The sequence below is a fragment of the Narcine bancroftii genome, chromosome 7 (assembly GCF_036971445.1).
Source record: "Narcine bancroftii isolate sNarBan1 chromosome 7, sNarBan1.hap1, whole genome shotgun sequence".
NCBI classification, from domain to species: Eukaryota; Metazoa; Chordata; class Chondrichthyes; order Torpediniformes; family Narcinidae; genus Narcine; species Narcine bancroftii.
The window spans coordinates 65,175,079-65,196,554 of NC_091475.1; the positions used below are offsets into that span (position 1 = coordinate 65,175,079).

The 21,476-nt window shown below is 42.4% G+C and overlaps 1 protein-coding gene across 13 annotated transcripts in view; it reads left to right on the plus strand.

The window, feature by feature from the left end:
- The window catches only part of lrch1 (leucine-rich repeats and calponin homology (CH) domain containing 1), a 415,951-nt gene that overhangs the window by 321,721 nt on the left and 72,754 nt on the right, over positions 1–21,476 (plus strand). For 12 of the 13 annotated variants that reach the window (XR_011341921.1, XR_011341922.1, XR_011341923.1 and 9 more), the window contains 3 exons: positions 9,423–9,471; positions 11,668–11,784; positions 16,345–16,386. Coding sequence is in view for 9 of the 13 variants with exons in the window: in XM_069890277.1 (XP_069746378.1) it covers positions 9,423–9,471; positions 11,668–11,784; positions 16,345–16,386 (208 nt within the window). In the remaining 4 variants the exon portion in view is untranslated. The remainder of the gene's footprint in view (positions 1–9,422; positions 9,472–11,667; positions 11,785–16,344; positions 16,387–21,476) is intronic. The other variant, XM_069890275.1, reaches the window with a different exon arrangement.

Below are 21,476 nucleotides of genomic sequence, written 5' to 3' on the forward strand. Positions count from 1 at the left end.
GATAATTTAATTTGTAAAGGTGGTCTAAATTATTATCTAATCTTATACCTAGGTATCGGACTGCTTATGTCTGCCAATGGTTCTATTGCTAAAGTGAACAGTGAGGGAGATAGTGGATATCCCTGCCTAGTTGATTTAAATTGGTTCAATACATATCCATTTACTGTCACCTTCGCCAATGGTCCCTTATATAATGCTTTAATCCAATTAATATATTGTTCAGGTAGGTTGAACCTCTGTAATACTTTGAATAAATAATTCCATTCTACACTGTCAAAGACTTTTTCTGCATCTAAAGCAACTGCCACTGTTGGTATCTTATTTCCTTGTACTGCATGGATTAAATTAATGAACTTACAGACATTATCCATTGTTGGTCATTTCTTAATAAATCCAGTTTGATCTTGTTTTACTATTTTTGGTACACAGTCGGCCAATCTGTTTGCTAATAGTTTTGCTACTATCTTATAATCTGAATTAAGCAGAGATATTGGTCTATATGATGCTGGTGTTAGTGGATCTTTCCCCATCTTTGGAATTACTGTAATTATTGCTGTTTTACATGAATCTTGCAAGTTTTGTGTTTTTTCTATCTGGTTCATTACTTCCAGGAGAGGAGGAATTAATAACTCTTTAAATGTTTTAAAGAATTCTTTAAAATTCTTGGGAATCCATCCTCTCCAGGTGTTTTATTGTTCGGCAGCTTTTTTTATTCATCCTGTATTTCCTCTATTTCAAATGATTTTATCAATTTGTTTTGCTCCTCTTCTTGCAATTTCGGTAGTTCAATTTTAGCTAAAAACTCTTCTATTTTGTCTTCTTTTCCTTCGTTCTCAGTTCGATATAATTGTTCATAGAATTCCTTAAAGTTCTCATTAATCATTGTTGGGTTATAGGTAAGTTGTTTCTCCTTTTTCCTTGATGCAATACAGTTCTTTTAGCTTGTTCTGTTTTAAGTTGCCAGGCTAATATTTTGTGCGTTTTGTGCGTTTTTTCTCCTAGCTCGTAATACTTCTGCTTTATTTTCATTATGTTCTTCTCCACCTTATACGTTTGTAATATTTTATATTTTATTTTTTTTGTCCGCCAATTCTCTTCTTTTTGTTGTATCTTCCCTTGTTCCTAGTTCTTTTTCTAACTGTTCTATTTCCCGATTGTAGTCCATTTTCATCTTAGTTACATAACTTATTATCTGCCCTCTAATGAAGGCTTTCATTGCATCCATAATATAAATTTGTCTTTCACAGATTCCGTATTTATTTCAAAGTACATTTTAATTTGGCGTTCAATAAATTCTCTAAAATCCTTTCTTTTAAGTAGCATGGAGTTTAATCTCCATCTGAGGTCCTCCATCAGCCAGCTCCCCACCATGACTACCAGCCCCCCCACATCTCCATCAGGCACACAAAACTCAAAACGGTCAACCAGTTTACCTATCTCGGCTGCACCATTTCATCAGATGCAAGGATCGACAACGAGATAGACAACAGACTCGCCAAGGCAAATAGCGCCTTTGGAAGACTACACAAAAGAGTCTGGAAAAACAACCAACTGAAAAACCTCACAAAGATTAGCGTATACAGAGCCGTTGTCATACCCACACTCCTGTTCGGCTCCGAATCATGGGTCCTCTACCGACATCACCTACGGCTCCTAGAACGCTTCCACCAGCGTTGTCTCCGCTCCATCCTCAACATTCATTGGAGCGCTTTCATCCCTAACGTCGAAGTACTCGAGATGGCAGAGGTCGACAGCATCGAGTCCACGCTGCTGAAGATCCAGCTGCGCTGGGTGGGTCACGTCTCCAGAATGGAGGACCATCGCCTTCCCAAGATTGTGCTATATGGCGAGCTCTCCACTGGCCACCGTGACAGAGGTGCACCAAAGAAAAGGTACAAGGACTGCCTAAAGAAATCTCTTGGTGCCTGCCACATTGACCATCGCCAGTGGGCTGATATCGCCTCAAATCGTGCATCTTGGCGCCTCACAGTTCGGCGGGCAGCAACCTCCTTTGAAGAAGACCGCAGAGCCCACCTCACTGACAAAAGGCAAAGGAGGAAAAACCCAACACCCAACTCCAACCAACCAATTTTCCCCTGCAACCGCTGCAATCGTGTCTGCTTGTCCCGCATCGGACTTGTCAGCCACAAACGAGCCTGCAGCTGACGTGGACTTTTACCCCCTCCATAAATCTTCGTCCGCGAAGCCAAGCCAAAGATATGTTCTTGGTGGGATGTCCTCCAGTTCTATTGCTAATAACAAGGGTGAATAATCTGATAGCAATCTAGCTTTATATTCCATTTTCCTATTTCTGCCTTGGATATGGGCTGACAACAGGAACATGTCAATCCTTGAGTATGTTTTATGTCTACTCGAATAATATGAGTATTCCTTCTCCCTTGGGTGTTGCCTTCTCCATATATCCAAAAGTTGCATTTCCTGCACTGACTTAACCATAAATTTAGGCACTTTATTCTTTTTGCTACTCTTTTGTCCAGTTTTATCCAACTTTGGTCCAAATTAAGGTTAAAATCCCCTCCTATCAATATATTATTATCTGCATATATATTATCTTCAAAAAAATATCTTGCATAAACTTTTGATCCTCTTCATTAGGTGCATATATATTGACCAAATTCCAGAATTCTGAATATATCTGACACTTTATCATTACATACATCCCTGCTGGATCTATTATTTCCTCCTCTATTTTGATTGGTACATTTTGATTAATTAATATAGCTACACCTCTAGCTTTTGAATTATATGATGCTGCCTCTACGTGCCTTACCCAGTCTCTCTTTAATTTATTATGTTCCACTTCAGTTAGATGCGTTTCCTGCACAAATGCTATGTCTATTTTTTTCTTTTTTCAGTAAATTTAATAGCCTTTTTCATTTAATTTGGTTATGTATTCCATTAATATTTATAGTCATGTAGTTCAACATGACCATCTCGTATTCTGTTTACTCCTTATTTCCACTTCCTCACCACCACCTTTCCCCTTTTCCCCATTTTCATCTCTCAGTTTTTTCCTTTTTGAACTCAATATATGACAACACTTCTAAAATATAAAATACTTCCACATCTAAAATTTCCTTAACCCCAAGTTAAGGAACCCCAACCCCCCCCCCCCCCCTGAGTTGCCCCTTGTCCCTTTCCGGGCAACCACAACTCCCCTCTCCGTTTGGATTGCGAACCCACTCGCAAGCATCAACTGATTTCGCAGTCACTGTTATTCTCTCCCACCCAACCCCCTCCAGAAAAGACTTCTAATTTCACATTTAACAAAGCTCACCCTCCTTTCTTTTTTTTCCCTCTCCCTTACTTCCCTTTTCTTTCCCTTCTTTAGTTCTTACTTATACATTATTTTTACATCTTTATATGTAGTTTGTCGTCATTCTTCATTCTTGTTACTTCTCTTCATCTCTCCTCTCTGCAAATTCTCTTGCTTTCTCCGGATCTGAGAACAGTCTGTTTTGCTCCCCCGGGATAAATATTTTAGGCACAGCTGGATACGTTAACTTAAATTTATAGCCTTTTTTCCATAGGATCATTTTTGCTGTATTAAACTCCTTCCTCTTCTTTAGGAATTCAAAACTTATGTCTGGGTAAATAAAATATTTTTTGATCCCCGTATTCCAATGGTTTTTTGTCTTCTCTAATTTTATTCCTTGCCCACTCCAGTATATTTTCTCTTGTCGTGTATCTCAGAAATTCTACTAAAACAGATCTTGGTTTTGTTTTGACTTTGGTTTTGGGGCTAGTGTTCTGTGTGCCCTTTCTATTTCCATTCCTTTCTGTATTTCTGTCATTCCCAGGACCTTTGGGATCCATTCTTTTATAAGTTCTTTCATATTTTTGCCTTCTTCATCTTCCTTTAGGCCCAGTTATTTCGCCTACTATAGTTTTCCATTATATCAATCTTATGAGCAAACAACTCTTGTGACTCTTTAACTTTTTTGTCACTGTCTTCCAATTTTCTTCTTCAGTCATTCACTTCCATTTCTACAGCCATTTCTCGTTCTTCCACCTTTTCTAATCTTTTCCCTATTTCTGTCATGACCAGCTCTATTCTACTAATTTTTCCTTTGTACTTTTCATTTCACTAAATTCTAATGTCAACCATTCTTTTAATGCTTTCATTTGTTCCTGTAATTTTTTAAATCTATATACTATCCATTTATTTTACCTTCTATTCCTCTGTGCAGAACTTGGTCTTCTTCTTCTGCTTCTTCTTCTTCTTCTGTGTCTGCACCTGTGTTTGTGTCTCCTACTTCTCTTCCTTGTATCTGTGTCTCTTCTGACTTTCTTGTTGAGCTACTTTCCTCAGTTTGTTGGGTGTTTTTTTGCATAGCTTCTTGTTGTTGGTCCTCTTCTGGGCTAGTTATCTGTTGAGCTCCTGTTGCTGTTTTTCTTTCTTATCATTCGCTTTCCTGTTGCTTCCTTCTTTTTCCAGCTGAGAGTCCTGCTGTCGGGCATCTCTCAGCTGTCGCGCTGTGTAAGTTCACTCCACAGCCATCGGTGTTTTCCTTTTGCTTGGTGTGCGCATTGTGCACTTCTGCTTGGCTCGGAGAGCCATGTTTGCAGACCCACCGTTGGTAGGTCGCAACTCTGTGGGGTCGCCACTAACCTAGGGGAGTGGGCTCCTCTCTCTACAGCAGCTCCCTGCCTCTTCATGTAGGTAAGACCTTCTCCTTTCTCTTTCGGCATCTTTTCTTCCTTTTTTTCCCATTGTTTTTGCTTTTTCCTTCTTGGGTGCCACTTTCTTTCTTTTCTCCACATCTTTATCTTTTATTTGTTGTGTTTTGTGTTTCTTGAACTTTGGGTTTTCTTCACTTTATTTCTTCTTTTCTGGACAGGGCTGGTATTCTACCAGCCACTACTCCATCACGTGTCTCCTCTGACTCCTCCATATCATTGAGGCCTATTTAGACAGTGCTCCCAGGAAATGTGTATATTATCTCGGTGCTGGTCAACATGCTACAAACTCTAGGCCAGTCTGCAACTGGATCCTTGACTTTCTCATTGGAAGACCACAATTAGTACGAATTGGAAACAACATCTCCTCTTCATTGACAGTCAACACAGGCACACCCCAAGGATGGGTGCTTAGCCCACTGCTCTACTCACTATACACAGATGACTGTGTGGCCAGCAACAATTCCAGTGCTATCTATAGATTTGCTGACGACACCAAGGTTGTCAGCAGAATCACAGGCACTGAGGAAACGTACAGGAGGGAGACAAATCAGCTTGTTGAGTGGTGTCACACCAACAACCTTACATTCAATGTTAGCAAAACCAAGGAGATGATTGTGGACCAAGAAGAAGTCAGGATAACACGAGCAGTGGAGAGGGTCAAGAAGTTCAAATTCCTGGGTGTCAACATCTCTAAGAATTTGTCCTGGAGCCTCCATGTTGATGCAATCATGAAGAAGGCTTGCCAGCAGCTATACTTTGTGACTTGCTTTTTGAGGAGATTCGTTATGTCGCCAAAGACTCTCAGAAACTTCTACAGATGTACAGTGGAGAGCATATTGGCTGGTTGCATCATCATCGGGTATGGAGGTGCCAATACTTAGGACAGGAGGATTGTTAGCAGGGACCAGACTTTATTCCATTGAGGTCATCTACAAGAGGTAGTGCCTCTATCCTTAAGGACTCCCACCACCTGGGCCACCCCCCTCTTCACTCTATTACCATCGGCGATAAAGGTACCATTGTGAAGATGGTACCTCATCTTCAGGTACCTGAAGATGAGCACTCAACAGCTGACATTAGAATGCTGAATGAACAATGAACCGAAGACACTGCCTTCCTTTGACTTTCTCTTGCACTATTATTTTTTTTTAAAGTGAGTTACATAAAGGTTTCCACTGTGATGCTGCTGTAAAATAATGAATTTTGCGGCATGTTCATGACAATAAATTCTGATTCTGAGAGGAAAGGGAGACCCCAGCTGTTTAAATGATCCTCTGTATAGTCTTCTAGTCTGATGCAGCCAGATAGAAGACTCTCAATTTTGTTCCTGTAAAATGTTGTCAAGGTGGTGGTCGGTAGCCATGCCTTCCTCAGCCTCCTTATGAAGTGTAGGATTGCTGCACCTTTCTGACTAATGAGGTGTTGTGAGCTCAGGATAGGTTATCCTTTAGATGCACGTCAAAGGACATTGTACTCTCCACTCTTTCCACGACAAAACCATTGATGTGTATGGAGAATGGTCAACCTTCATCTTCCTGAAGTGCACAGTCATCTCCTTTGTCTTCTCCACATTGAAACTCTGAAAGTTTTCTCACACCATTTTCCGAGCCTTTCAAACTCCTCTCTGTAGTGCAACTCATCATTGTTGCTGAAGAAGCCACCTCCTGTTATATTATCCACATATGTGATTGTTCTGTTGGAACTGAATCTAACAGTGCAGTCATGAATCAGCAGCGTGACCAGTAGTGGGCTGAGGACCCAGCCCTGAAGTGCGCCAGAGCTCAGCGTGTTGGAGCTTGACCTTTTGCTGCCATCCTGGACAGACTATGGTCATTCACTCAGGAAGTCCAGAATCCAATTATAGACAGGGGTGTTGAGTCCTAGTGAAAACAGTCATCGTCACAATTTCCAAGGTCCTGTTGTTTGGTGAATACTGAAGCAAAGTATTCATTAAGGACCTCCAATACCTCCTCTGATTCCATCCACATTTCCACCTTTAACCCTGATGGATCCTAACCTTGCATAACTCATCCTCTTCTTCTTCCCAAACATTGAATGACTTGGTTTTTTTATTAATCCAGCTCTCCAGGGCCTTCTCAAGGTCCCTTCAAGCTCCCCTAACTCCTTTAATTCTTTCCAGACAATCTTGTAATTCTCCAGAGCTCTATCAGTTCATATTTTCTTCAATCTTGTGTAAGCAAGCAGATATTGCTTATACGCCATGATTCACTCACCCTACCATCCTCTTCCTGCCTCAATGGAACACACTTGTGCAGTGGCATATATTTGTCACATTTCTGCCATACATTTCCCCAACTACATCTGCTTCAATTTATCATCCTAACCTTCTGACTCAGGACATCATATTTTCTCCTACCCCAGTTAAATATTTGCCAAAATTGTCTCTTCTCCTCCTTGTCTCGCACTTCTGAAATCTGGCACAGGCAGCAATCCTGAGATGAGTTCTTTCTTTCAGTTTCCTACTAAGCTCCCTGTATTTTCTCATCAGAACCTCATCCTTTTAACTGACCTGTGCCACTGATACCACAAGGTCGAGCTGCTCACCCTTCCTTTCAGGATGCTGAGAACCCGATCTAAGATGTCTCTGACCTTGGCACATGGGAGGCAACAAACCATCTTGGTGTCTTTCTCACAACCACAGAACCTCCAACTCTTGAATCCCCTGGCACTACTGCTCTCCTTTTCACACCCCCCCCCCCCTCCAACTTTCTGGTCTGAGCCACAGCCCAGCTCAGTGCCAGAGACTGTGGCTTTGCTCTGGTAGGTTCTTCCCCCACCACCCCCAATAGTACCAAAAGCGGTATACTTATTATTGAAGGAAACAGCCACAGAGGTACTCTCTTCTGCCTGATAATCAGACAGGGGTGTTGAGTCCTAGTGAAAACAGTCATCCTCACAATTTCCAAGGTCCTGTTGTTTGGTGAATACTGAAGCAAAATATTAATTAAGGACCTCCAATACCTCCTCTGATTCCATCCACATTTCCACCTTTAACCCTGATGGATCCTAACCTTGCATAACTCACCCTCTTCTTCTTCCCAAGGCTGACTGAACCGTGGCTCATGAGCCACATGTGGCTCTTTGACATACAATGTGTGGCTCATTGTGACTTGTGTTGACTGAGACAGGAAACGTACAAACTCACAATGGTAGTGTAAGTGGGCATGGTTTGTGATCATGTGATTGTTGTGACTCTCAAATATCTGAGGATTATCGAAAGTGGCTCTTGAGTTAACCAAGTTAGGCCACCCCGTCATAGCCTCTGCTCAATGAAGCCTCTCGAGCCTCAGCCTTGTGACATTTTTATTTGCTGCGGGAGCTCCCAAAACTCATCTCTGCTTGAATCTGGATATTATTGAGAGAATTCTGCTCCTACAGCATCTCAACTGTTTCCTAAGCTATCAAGGGTTTTCCATAAAAAGGCAGAGGCTGCCAAACAGAGATGAAGCTGAGTCTGACACCACCCTGATGGTTTCCTCCCTGACTGTTCCCTCCCCGATGGTTCTCTCCCTGACAGTTCCTACACAGACCGTACCCTCCCTGACTGTTCCACCCTTGACTGTTCCTGCACCGACTATACTCTTCCCGTCTATTCCCTCCCTGACTGTACCCTCCCGACATTTCCCTCCCTGACTCTTCCCACCCTGACTCTTGCCTCCCCGACTGCTCCCATCCTGACTGTTCCCACCCTGACTGTACCCTCCTCGACTGTCCTCTCACCAACTGTTCCCACCCTCTCTGTTCCCTCTCTGACTGTTCCCTCCTGACTGTACCCACATCCACAGTACCATCCCCGACTGTACCCTCCCTGAATGTTCCCTTGCCAAGTGTTCCTGCCTCAACTGTTCCCACATCAACTGCTCCTCCCCTGACTGTTCTCACCCCAACTGACACCATCTCGACAGTTCCCTCCACATTGACACACCCAACTGACTCTGCCTGACTGTTCCCTTCCTGACTGTTCCCTCCTGACTACACCCTCCCTGACTGTTCCCTTCCTGACTGTACCCTCCCTGACTGTTCCCACCCAGACTTTTCCCACCCGACTGTTCCCACTGCAACGACTCCCTCCCTGACTGTTTCCATCTCAACTGTTCCCACTCTGACTGTTCCCACTCCAACTGCTCCCTCCCTGACTGTTTCCACCCCAACTGTTCCCACTCTGACTGTTCCCACTCCAACTACTCCCTCCCTGACTACTCTCACCCCAACTGACACCATCTTGACAATTCCCTCCACGACTAACACACGCGACTGACACCTTCCCAACTGACTCTACCCCAACTGTTCTCGTCCTGATTGTTCCTGTTCCAACTGTTCATGACCTGACTGAATCCATTCCTGACAGATTTTGAACTGACTGTTCACGTCTCGACTCTTTCTGCCCCAACTCTTCATGCCCCTACTGTTCCCAGCCTGACTGTCTCCCCCCCTACTATCCTTGTCCTGACTGTTCCTACTCGTCTTTTCCTGCACCGACTCTTCCCACACAGCATTTTCTCCGCAGCTGTTCATGCCCCAACAGTTTGTGCCCTGACTGTTTGTTCCACAACATTTTCCGTCCCAACTGACCCTGTCTCTACTGACCCTGCCCCGACTCTTCCCCTCTGACTGTCTTGGGTTGCATGTTTGATGTCATACTCTAACAATAAATTTGAACTTAAACTCTACTAAATCTTCTGCTTCATTAATTTCAGTGGCGAGACACCGAAAATTAACCCTTCAGCAAAGTTCTCCAGTTTCCAGGTGAGTAAGAAGAATGTGACACTTTAATTGCTGGGATAAATGAGCACATACAACCGGACAAAACAATGTTTCTATGGACCATGGTGCACACACAAACACACAATAATCACATATGTACATATGTGTATAAATATTTTGGAATAATTTACTCATTTCATTTATAAGAGGCCTAAGGTTACAGGTCTGTGGGAAGAAGCTATTTCCCAGCCTGGCAGTCCTCATTGTGAAGCTCCGGAACTTCCTCCTTTTTGGTAGCGGGTCAAAGATACATGATATGGATGGAAGGGGTCCTCAATAATTCTCTGAGCCCTATTTAAGCAATGCCCCCCAGTGTATGTCATTAACAGAGGAAAGGTAGATGCTAGTGACCTTCTCGGATGTTTTCCTGATCCTGTATATTGACTCCTGACCAATGCTTTGTGGCTACCATACCACACGAAGATGCAGCCTGTTGTCAAGATGGGGGGTGTTAGCCTTGCCCTCCTCAAGCTCCTTCGGAAGTTGAGATGCTGCTGCTTTGCATTTCATATTTTTTACTAAAATTATTAATTTAAGTATTCTGTGTGGCACAGAAGTGCTGGAGTAACTGAGCAGATCGTGCAGCATCCACAACAAGTAAAAGGTTAGTGATGTTTCGGGTCTGCACCCTTTATCAGGAATATCAAAAACCAGGCAGATGTCAAAATAAAGGGACAGGAGGGGGAGGGGCATAGGCTAACTGGTGGAAAGGCATGGTAGATGGGATGGTAGAAAAGAAAGAAGCTAAGACATGATGGAGGAGGGGGAGAAAGAATGATATCTCTCTGATAGGAGGAGGACGGGTGGAGGAGGAGCTGGATAAAAGCAGATAGAAAATGAGAGGCCAGGGAGGGAGTTGACGGAAGTTGGAGGTCAGTGTTGATGTCGTCGTTGGATAATGCCAAAATGAAATATAAGGTGTTGTTCCTTCAATTTGTAGGACAAACGTGTCAGTGTGGCGCTGGTATGTGGAATTGAAGTGGTTAGCCACTGGGTTTCCTTGCTGTTGTAGCGGACGGAACAAAGCACTTTAGTGGATTGCAATAAAATCCAGCATCTGCATATTTTCTTGCTTACCTCCAGTATAGTGCGATGATGGATTTATCACCAATGTCTGATTTATTTCCCATGCTGAAACATCTTTCTTCTCTTCTCATGGTTAGGACCTTATCCTATTTTGTGTAGATGAGGATTCTCCATCTGAGGTCATTCATCCTGTTTCATCTGCTTGTCTCTCTCGTTAACTCCTGCTGATGGGAAATATCTGGAAGTAGTTAATTTTTAGGAAGCTTTTCTCCTGAATTGTTTTGCTTGGGAGTTGGAGGTCTGTGAAATAAGACAATTGAGCCATGTAATATTTAATCACTGATCATACATCTTTCAACACAGGTTAATGAGTTTCAGTGCACACATTAACAGGGACCTTTTTCACGAGGTATATAATGGTGCCACATTTCTTACCTTTGAGGGTCCAGTGGACACACAGTTCTAACAAAAGCTGACAGGGTTAGATTTGAGCATTGTGAACCTCAGTCTATAATTGCTCTTGAGGAGAAAGACTTCCTTGAAAAAATGTGCACAGTGCAGAAGGGGGAGTGAACAGTGGAATGAAGTTAAGATTTGCATTGATTGAGCTGTCATCACACACATCAGGCTTAATGACCCATTTCTACATTGTAATACTTCAACGTTCCGACTAATAATCCTGTAAACATCTCATCTTCAAACGATAAAGGATGAGAGGCATTTTAATGAGACTGTGAGGGGCATAGACAAGATGGACAGCCAGCACCATTTTCCTGGTGTGACAATGGCAAATGCCAGAGGATATTTGTTTAAGGTGAGTGGGGAAAAGCTTAGGGGAGATGTCAGAGGTAACATTTTTTTACACAGAGTGTGGTGGGTGCCTGGAATGCATTGCTGGGGGTGGTGGTGGAGACTAATACAACAGGGACATTCAAAAGACTCTTGGATGGGTGCATAGATGTAAGCAAAATAGGTGTGGGTGCGAGGTAGGGAAGGGTTGGATGGATTGTTGTGGAGTAGGTTTATATAGATCAGCACAACATTATAGGCTGGGCCTGAACTGTGCTGTAATGTTCAATGATACATGTAATTTGACAACTGAAATTGAACAATATATTTTTAGAGTTTAAAGGTTCGTGTTCCTTTTCACAGAGTGAAATTTCGGTGGTGGAATTGGAGTTTCAGAGGAAACGAGAGCTCATGCTGGAGAAAGCAAGGCACGGAGCTCAGATTGCATCCCTGAGGCTGGAGCGGCAGAAGTCCCTGCAGGTGATGAAGTGGTTTGTTGCTTGGATCAGGAGCTTCACACTGAAACTCAAGCAATGCCTGTTCAACTAAATGGGCAAAATGCCTGCAGATGCTGGAAATCTGAGATAAAATCAGAAAATGCAGGTCAGGCAACATCTATTGAATGAGAAGTAGAGTCAACAGCAGTCGCAGAAAAGATGGCAGAGAGGATGGATGGGCCCAAGGGAATACCTGTGATAAGATGAGACCAAATGAAATTTGGCAGTTTCTGCTACAATCATGCTCAAGTGATTTTGGCATGTTTTTCCCTCTTTTATTATGATATGACTGGCCAGTCATATACTGCATCCCTGCTATTGGCAGTGCATATACAATCACCCTCTGACTTACCCCTTATCACATTTGACTTGGTCTCACCTAATCACAAATATTTCCTTTGTCTTATCCATTGCTTATGCCACTTCTTCTGCAACTCAAAGCTCCCCCTTGTTGACATCTTTCTCAGTTCAAAAGGCTGGAAGCATTGGCTCTGTTTCTCTCCTCTCAGAAGCTGCCTGACCAGCTGAGTATTTCAGTTTTTATTTCTGGTCCATCACATATATTCTGTTCTTTTCTCTATTCTCTAATCATTTGTGCTGATCTTTTGCTTCCTGCGCTTCTTTCCATCCCTTTGCAAATAAATATCCCATCTTGTCTTTGGTGTCCCTGTATGCCAGTCCCATTTTCAACTTAAATCAAATTAAGGCCCCTGCTAATGAACCAAATCGACCATTTTTTCCAGGAATCTGATCTGATGTGCTTGCCTTCTCCAGTCCATTGGCCATTTTCGTGGCTGTGTCCAAAATAGGTGAGATCTTAAAGAATGAAATCTACCAGGATTTTGTTTTTCAGTGAAGATAATTTGCTACGTGGTCTTTTTATCCAAGAGCTGGATTGAGTTTGAGCTGAGCTGGAGTGAGCAGGCATGTACGATGTTCCCATTGATCTGTGACATTTCAGTAAAACTGGCTTCACCTGGAACCCTGTGCAATTCAAGATTCTGTGACTGATAGCCCTGCTCCCTTTTCCTTTCTATTGTTTTTTATGAATCTTAAAAAAAGGAACACAGTCTGTTTTTGAAAGTCCTTTTTTAACTTATGATGCATAATTGGCTAAATTTGTTGGATTTCAAGTCACTTGTCTGTAGTTCAAGCCAGATTAAACTGTGTTTCTCTGGACCATGATGCACACTCATACACACACAATACTTTTCTTTTTTTTTTCTTTCTTTGGCTGGGCTTCGCGGACGAACATTTATGGAGGGGTAATGTCCACGTCAGCTGCTGGCTCGTTTGTGGCTGACAAGTCCAATGCGGGACAGGCAGACACGGTTGCAAGGGAAAATTGGTTGGTTGGGGTTGGGTGTTGGGTTTTTCCTCCTTTGTCTTTTGTCAGTGAGGTGGGCTCTGTGGTCTTCTTCAAAGGAGGTTGCTGCCCGCCAAACTGTGAGGCGCCAAGATGCACGGTTTGAGGCAATATCAGCCCACTGGCGGTGGTCAATATGGCAGGCACCAAGACATTTCTTTAGGCAGTTCTTGTACCTCTTCTTTGGTGTACCTCTGTCTCGGTGGCCAGTGGAGAGCTTGCCATATAACACGATCTTGGGAAGGTGATGGTCTTCCATTCTGGAAACGCAGTTTGATCTTCAGCAGTGTGGATTCGATACTGTCGGCCTCTGCCATCTCAAGTACTTCGATGTTGGAGATGAAGTCGCTCCAATGAATGTTGAGGATGGAGCGGAGACAACGCTGGTGGAAGCGTTCTAGGAGCCGTAGGTGATGCCGGTAGAGGATCCATGGTTCGGAGCTGAACAGGAGTGTGGGTATGACAACAGCTCTGTATACGCTAATCTTTGTGCGGTTTTTCAGTTGGTTGTTTTTCCAGACTCTTTTGTGTAGTCTTTCAAAGGCGCTATTTGCCTTGGCGAGTCTGTTGTCTATCTCGTTGTCGATCCTTGCATCCGATGAAATGGTGCAGCCGAGATAGGTAAACTGGTTGACCATTTTGAGTTTTGTGTGCCCGATGCAGATGTGGGGGGGCTGGTAGTCATGGTGGGGAGCTGGCTGATGGAGGACCTCAGTTTTCTTTAGGCTGACTTCCAGGCCAAACATTTTGGCAGTTTCCGCAAAACAGGACGTCAAACGCTGAAGAGCTGGCTCTGAATGGGCAACTAAAGCGGCATCGTATGCAAAGAGTAGTTCACGGGAAAGTTGCTCTTGTGTCTTGGTGTGAGCTTGCAGGCGCCTCAGATTGAAGAGACTGCCATCCGTGAAGTACCGGATGTAAACAGTGTCTTCATTGTTGAGGTCTTTCATGGCTTGTTTCAGCATTATGATGAAGGAACTTTGGGGGGCATCCGAGGCACTCTAGTATTTGCCAAAGCCCTTTCCTATTCACAGTGTCGAAGGCTTTGGTGAGGTCAACAAAGGTGACTCAGTACTGATGTAGTGTCCTTTGTTTTGTTCTCTACACACAATACACAACACAAAGATTTCAAATTTAGACAAACAGCATGGTAACAGGCTCTTTCGGCCCACAAACCTTTGCGACCCAATTAGCCAACACTGCCAGTACATTTTGAAAGGTGGGAGGAAACTGGAGCCCCCGTGGAAAACCCATGCAGACAAGGGGAGAACGGGATTCGAACCCAAACCTGCTTGCTGGCGCTATATCAGAATTGATCTAACTGCTGATAATATATAATAGAACAGTCCAGCACAGAAACAGGACTTTTGGCCCACGGGTCTGTGCTGAACACGATGTTCAAATAAAACCAAGACTCTGCTGTGTGCACCTGATAAATATCCCTCCATCCCCTGCATTTTATGTCTTCCTAAAAGCCTCAAGACTCTTGAAAATATTTTGATCCTTCACATTGTTTACCATTTACTCATTGTATTGCTCCAAACAAGGTAAAAAAATAAGTTGTATATATCTACCAGAAAGCAGCTTTACAAGAGGGATACATAATTTCTTGAAAGTGACATCACAGGTGTTGGGGAGCTTTTAGCACAATGGCCTTCATCAATCAAAGTACTGAGTACAGGAGTTGGGATGTTATGGTAAAGACATTGTGAGGCCAAATTTGGAATATTGTGGAATATTGTGTGCAGTTTTAGTCACACAAACACAGGAAGGGTATCAGTAATATTGAAAGAGTGCAGAGGATATGTTGCTGAGGCTTGAACAACTGAGTAAGAACACAGAAATGCCGGAGGAACTCAGCAATTCTTGAGGGGTCCATAGGAGGTAAAGATATTTTACTGACATTTGGGGCTTGATCCCTTCCTCAAATTGGAATTCCTCCAGCATTTCCATTTTGATTATAATCATAGCATCTGTAGACTTTCATGTTTTATTTGAACAGTTACAGGGAAAGGTTAAACAGGTTAAACTTGATTCCCTGGAGCACAGTAGAATGAGGGGAGATTTGATAGAGGCATGTAAACTTATTTTGAATATAGATGTTGTAAATACAAGCAGGCTTTTTCCACTGAGGGTAAGTAAGATACAAACCAGAGAATATGGGTTAAAGGTGAAAGGGAAACATGAGGGGGAACCTCTTCACACAGAGAGTGATGGGAGTGTGGAACGAGCTGCCACCTGAGGTGGTGAATGCGTGCTCAATTTCAACATTTAAGAAGAATTTGGACAGGTACATGGATGGGAGAGGTATGGAGAGCTATGGACTGGGTGCAGATCAGTGGGACTAGACAAAAAGTGTTTTATGCTTCTAACTTCTTGATGAAGAGAGTGCTGGGAGTGGAACGAGCTGCCAGCTGAACAACAGGCTCATTTTTGAATTTAAAGAAAATTTGAACTGATTCAAGGATGGGGGGGCGGGGTGGGGGGTGTATGGAGGGATATGGTCTGGATGCAGGTCAGTGGGACTATGCAGAATACTGGTTTGGCACATAGATGGAACAAAGGCCCTGTTTCTGTGCTGTGGTGTTTAATGGTTCTATGGAAGATGTGGAGAATTCATGCCATCTTGAGAGAAATCACAACTAGTGGTCACCCATGTGATGTGAATTATTTTCCTTTGCAGGATCAGGAGTTTTTCGAACACCAAAGGGCAGTGGAAGCAGAATCTCTGAATATCTTGAAAGCATAGATGGGGGTGAAAGGTTACAGGGTGTAGGCTGAAATGTGGAATTGAGCATGTAATCTGATCAAGTATAATCTTCTGACTAGCAGAACAGGCCCAAAGTACAACTCCCACTCCAGGTCCAAAAATTGCATATTGTGCTGCAATCTCTTCAAAGTGGTGACATCACTCAACATTTGTTCTGCAGCTGCACACGTCAGCCAGCAAAGTCAGCATTGACTGCCTATTTCACACTGGACCTTGGGAAGTTAGTGAGTGCCCATGTGCTGTCAAAGAGCTCTCAGTACTGCCTCAACGTGTCATCTGAAACTCACTCTGAGCAATGCAAGCTTCATCTCCCTCTTCCCTGTACCTGAACATTCAGTAATTCTGTGCAATGGAATGTTCTAATGTTCTATTTTCTTCTGTTTTCACATATTATAAAATCTACATAGAATACTACTGAAAGTGTGGAGAAGAATGAGTCTCCAAATGAGGTGAGTGTCTGAGAAAATCTGTTGAGATTAATTCACTCTGTTTCTATATCCCCTCCAATGTTCAACAATGCATTATGCAAAAGTGTTGGTGAAACTCAACAGGTCATGTAGCATCCATAGGGAGTAAAAGATAACCAATGTTTAAGGACTGTACCAAAGGCCAAAATAACCTTTTTCTGCCTATTGTATCTTACTGGACCCCAGCATCTGTAGATTTTCTTGTTTAACAATTTTTTTTTCCATTAAGTATCATCATTCTCCCTGCCATCCCTGACAGAAAGTGCATGGCAGTACAAGTCGTTTTCATTTGGTGGATGAAATCCGGATAAGTGTGAGGTGATGCATTTTGGAAGGGCAAATTGAAGGCAGAATGCATGGTTAATGGTAGGATACTTAACAGTGCAGAAGAACAGAAGAGTCTTGGGGTCTAAATCCATGGATTTCTCAAGGTCACCATGCAGGTTGACAGTTAAGATGGCTTATGGGATGCTGGGATTCATTAATCAAGGGATTGAGTTCAGGAATCATGAGGTAATGTTGCCACTCTACAAATCTCTGGTGAGACCATACTTAGAGTATTGTGTTCACTTCTGTTCACCTCATTTCAGGAAGGATGTGTAAGCTATGGAAAGGGTGCAGAGATTTACCAGGATGTTGCCTGGATTGGAAAATGTCATATGAGGCAAGGTTAGCAGAGCTGGGACTTTTCTCTTTGGAGAGAAGGATGAGAGGAGACTTAATAGAGATCGACAAGATTATGAGAGGCATAGATAGCAGATAGTCAGCACCTTTTTCTCAGGGCGGGAGTAGCAAACACCAACACCAGAGGACATCTGTACAAAGTGAAGGGAGGAAAGTTTAGAGGAGACATCAGGGGTAAGTTTTTTTTTTATACAGAGAGTTGTGGGTACCTGGAATATATTGCCAGGGATGGTGGTGGAGGCTGGAACAGTAGGGGCATTTATGAGACTCTTAGGCACACAGATGAAAGAAATATAGAAGGTTACTGGGAGAGGAGGGTTTAGTACCTTTTTTAATAAATAACTCGGCACAGCATTGGCCCAGCAGTAATTTTAAAAGCAGACTTGGGGATGTCTGTATGAAGATTTGATTGCGATTCACACTACGTGCACATGAGCTTGCTAGATAATTTGGGTCAGTACTGTGGAATAAGGGTTTCCACTGCCATGGCTTTACACCAGCAGGGAAGTGGTCATCAAAGTATGTTCCCCAAAGCAACACAATAAAACGTGTTTTAAATTAGAAAACTAAAGTCCATTTATTTAAAATGGAGGTTGACAGTTCTTGATTAGTGATCAAGAGGTACAGGAAGGCAGGAGAATGGGATTGAAAGGAAAACTACATCAGCCATGATTTGAATTCGATGGTCCGAATTCCCTAATTCTGCTCCTGTCTCTTCTGGTCTTAACTGTACTTGTACCGTATACCTTTGTACAGGTAAAGAACCATAAGCCTTCGTGATGTTTTTCCATAGCTGTGGAACAAGTATCGCTGGCAATGTGTGGAGTAAAGTTCGAAGGTGATCAGGCACATCCTCACACAAATTTGTTTAGAAATCTTAATATTTACTTGCATTTCACTTGAAATTGCTAACACATTTTCTTGAAACTTCCATGATCTTTGGAAGAAGAAATAGTTGATCAGATTATTATTTAAATGGTGAAGGATTGAGGCATGCTATTGTGCAGAGGGACTTAGGAGTGATTGTGCATAAATCACAAAAGATTGGTTTGCAGGTGCAATGGGTAATTAAGAAGGTAACAGATGTGAGGGAGATTGAATTTAAAAGCAGGAGGTACTGCTGCCACTGAACAGGGTAGTGGTGAGGCTGTACCTGGAGTGCTGTGTGGAGTTCTGGTCTGCTTACATGAGAAAGGACAGACTGACTTTGGAGACGGTGCAGAGGTTGATTCCAGAAATTAGGTGTTGGCCAACGAGGAGAGATTGAGTCTTCTGGGACGATACTCATTAGTGTTTAGAAGAATGAGAGGAAGTTAAAGTTGTGAAAGGATTAGATAAGAGACAAGCTGCGAAGTTGCCAGTGAGGTGCAGGTGAGGCTAGAACTAGGTGGCATAGCCTCAAGTAGACAGAGATGAAGAGGAAATGCTTTTTCCAGAGAATAGTAGAATTCTCTGCCCAAGGAAGCAATACAGCATGTCTGATGAAATGTGTTTAAGACACAGATATTTGCATTGTATGGTTATGTGGAGAGTGCAGATAGATGGAGCTGAGTCAACAGTCAGATAGGCCAAGACCTTTTGTATTGGCCCAGATGACAGACTCCTGCTCCTGTTTCTTATGTTCTTCTGGAACTGTCACCCTCAGTGTAATGCACCTACCATCAATTCTGGGAGGCTATGATTAGAATTTGACATATAATGTTGATAGTTCCCACTGTTGATGTGAATTTAAGAATTTACTCTGAAAATATAAACTCGGCATGGTTAACGTAGCTGTTAGCACAGCTCTATTACAATGTCAGTGACCCGGGTTTGTAAGTAGTTTTACATTCTCCCCGCGTACTTCTCTAAATGCTCGTAAATCCTGCCCTTAAGAATTCTCTCCATTGGGGGTGGGGTGGGGGCATATGAAGGACTTAGACAAATGTGTTTTGATTAAGCTCTCCATGAAGAGTATCAAAAAGACGGATGATTCCTTAAAATTAAGAATATTTCACTAAACAGTGGACAAAATAAGTACTAAGGAACCAAAGCAACCGAGAACAAAAAACAAAGAAGTTTCTGGTCAGCCAGGAACATCGAGCGAAAGCCCGAAAGGGAGTGGCGCAAGAGTGACCTTGGGACTGGCAGACCCCAGCAGAGTTGGGGAGTCGGGACAAGAACTAAATATTATCCTGGAGAAAATGGAAAACTTGAGCAACCGATTTGTTGGTGTTAAAAATGAGAGACAAAGGATGAATGAAACTAAAGAAATTGATGAAGACTTAATAGGAAGAATGACCCAAGTAGAAGTAGACTTGGTAAAAACACAAAATATGCTAAAAAGCTTTGGAGAATGATGTGAAGCAATGGGAGTCAGACAGACAAGATTGACCACATGGAGAATTTTAGCAGACGAAATAATGTCTGAATTATTGGACTGAAAGAAGGAATCGAAGGAAGAGATCCGGTGAATTTCTCTGAATACTGGGCGAAGACAAATTCAGAGAAAAACTGCAGATTGAAAGGGTTCACCAGACCCAGGACAGCCAGCGATCAACGTCCACAACCAGTCCTAGTAAGACTTTTACTGGGACAGGAGACAATTCTGGGAGCAGCATAATAAGCAAAATAATGGCCCGTCCAAGATTGACCATGAAAAAGTGCTATTTTTCCAAGTTTTTAGTCTTAAGCAAAGGAAGGAGTTTGATGATGAAAAGAGCCAACTGCATTCCAAAAACTTGAAATATTTAATGATATACCCCACGATTCTGAGGGTTGAAGTAGTAGAAGGTCATGGATGATTTTTCAAGACTAAGGACAAAGTGAAGACTTCCTGTGAGGTTTATGAAAAGGTTAAGGTGGCCATAGAGGAAGACATATGTTTACAATGGAACTAAGTAAAAGTTGTATTTTTTTCTAACAACGTCTTGTATTTATTGTTGAAAAGTATCTTGTATTTATTGTTGAAAAGTAAATTGTATTGAAATATTCACAGATGGCTCAAAAAAGAGTGGCTAGAAGGTAGATGCCAAAGAGTCATGGTGGATAACTGTCTGTCAGGATGGAAGCCGGTGACGAGCGGTATGCCTCAGGGATTGGTGTTGGTTACCTTGTTGTTTGTCATTTACATTAATGATGGAGTGGTAAACTGGATTTGTAAATATGCGGATGATACAAAGATAGATGGAGTTCTGGATAGTGAAGATGGTTTTCAGAGACTGCAGAAGGATTTGGACTGTGTAGAAGAGTGGGCTGAAAGATGGAAGATGGAAGATTAAATCTTTATTCATTGGTGCATAGAAGGTTGAGAGGGGATTTGATAGAGGTATTTAAAATTATGAGGGGAATAGATAGAGTAGATGTGAATCGGCTCTTCCCCTAGAGGGTAAGTGAGATTGGAACAAGTGGTCATAAGTTAAGGGTTAGGGGGCAAAAGTTTAGAAGTAACATGAAAGGGAGCTTCTTCACTCAGAGAGTGGTGGCTGAATGGAATGATCTTCCAGAAGAGGTGCTTGCAGCAAGGTCAATTATGTCATTTAAGAGAAGGTTGGATAAGTGCATGGATGTGAGGGGAATGGAGGGTTATGGACAGGGAGCAGGTAGGTGGGACTAGAGGAGATCACTTAAATTGGTGCAGACGAGAGGGGCCGAGATGGTTTGTTTCCGAACTGTAATTGTTATATGGTTATTATGAAAGACATCAAAAAGGTATTAAATGGAAAATTGATGGAATCAAATATTTAGGAATAATATAAATTTAAGTACACTCCTCTTTTAAAAAAAATAGAGAAAGATTTATAGAAATGGAAAGTCCTGCCGATTACTCTAGTGGGAAGAGTAAATTGAATTAAAATGAATGTGATGCCAAGATTACAATATCTTTTTCAATCATTGCCTATTGAACCCCTCCATAAATCTTAGTCTGCGAAGCCAAGCCAAAGAAAGAAAGAATACATATGATTAGAATATGGCAAGAAATAAATGAGTGTATTGGAAAAAAGCAGAAATATCATTAAGAACATCATTATGTAAAAATGTTTTGCTGCCTATGAATCTGGGTAAAGGAATAGGATATATTAGTGATTGAACAACTAAGAAATAAACATGGAGTAGCTAATGGGACTTTCTTTTGTTTTCTCTAGCTAAGATTGTTCCTAAGAGAAAGATGGGGGTCAAGCTTGGCCCCATCTGAAATTAGTGAAATGGAACAAACAATTTGGCTGGGAATACACATAAAATTATAACTAAGATGTACTATGCTCTCCAGAATGAAAGTGTGAAACCAGGTTTACAGAGATAGAGAGAGAGAGAGAGAGAGAGAGATGGGAGTCGGATCTAAGTGTTGCAATAATGGACAGATGTTGGTCTGATTGGTGTTTGGATAGCATGGCATCAATTATAAATGC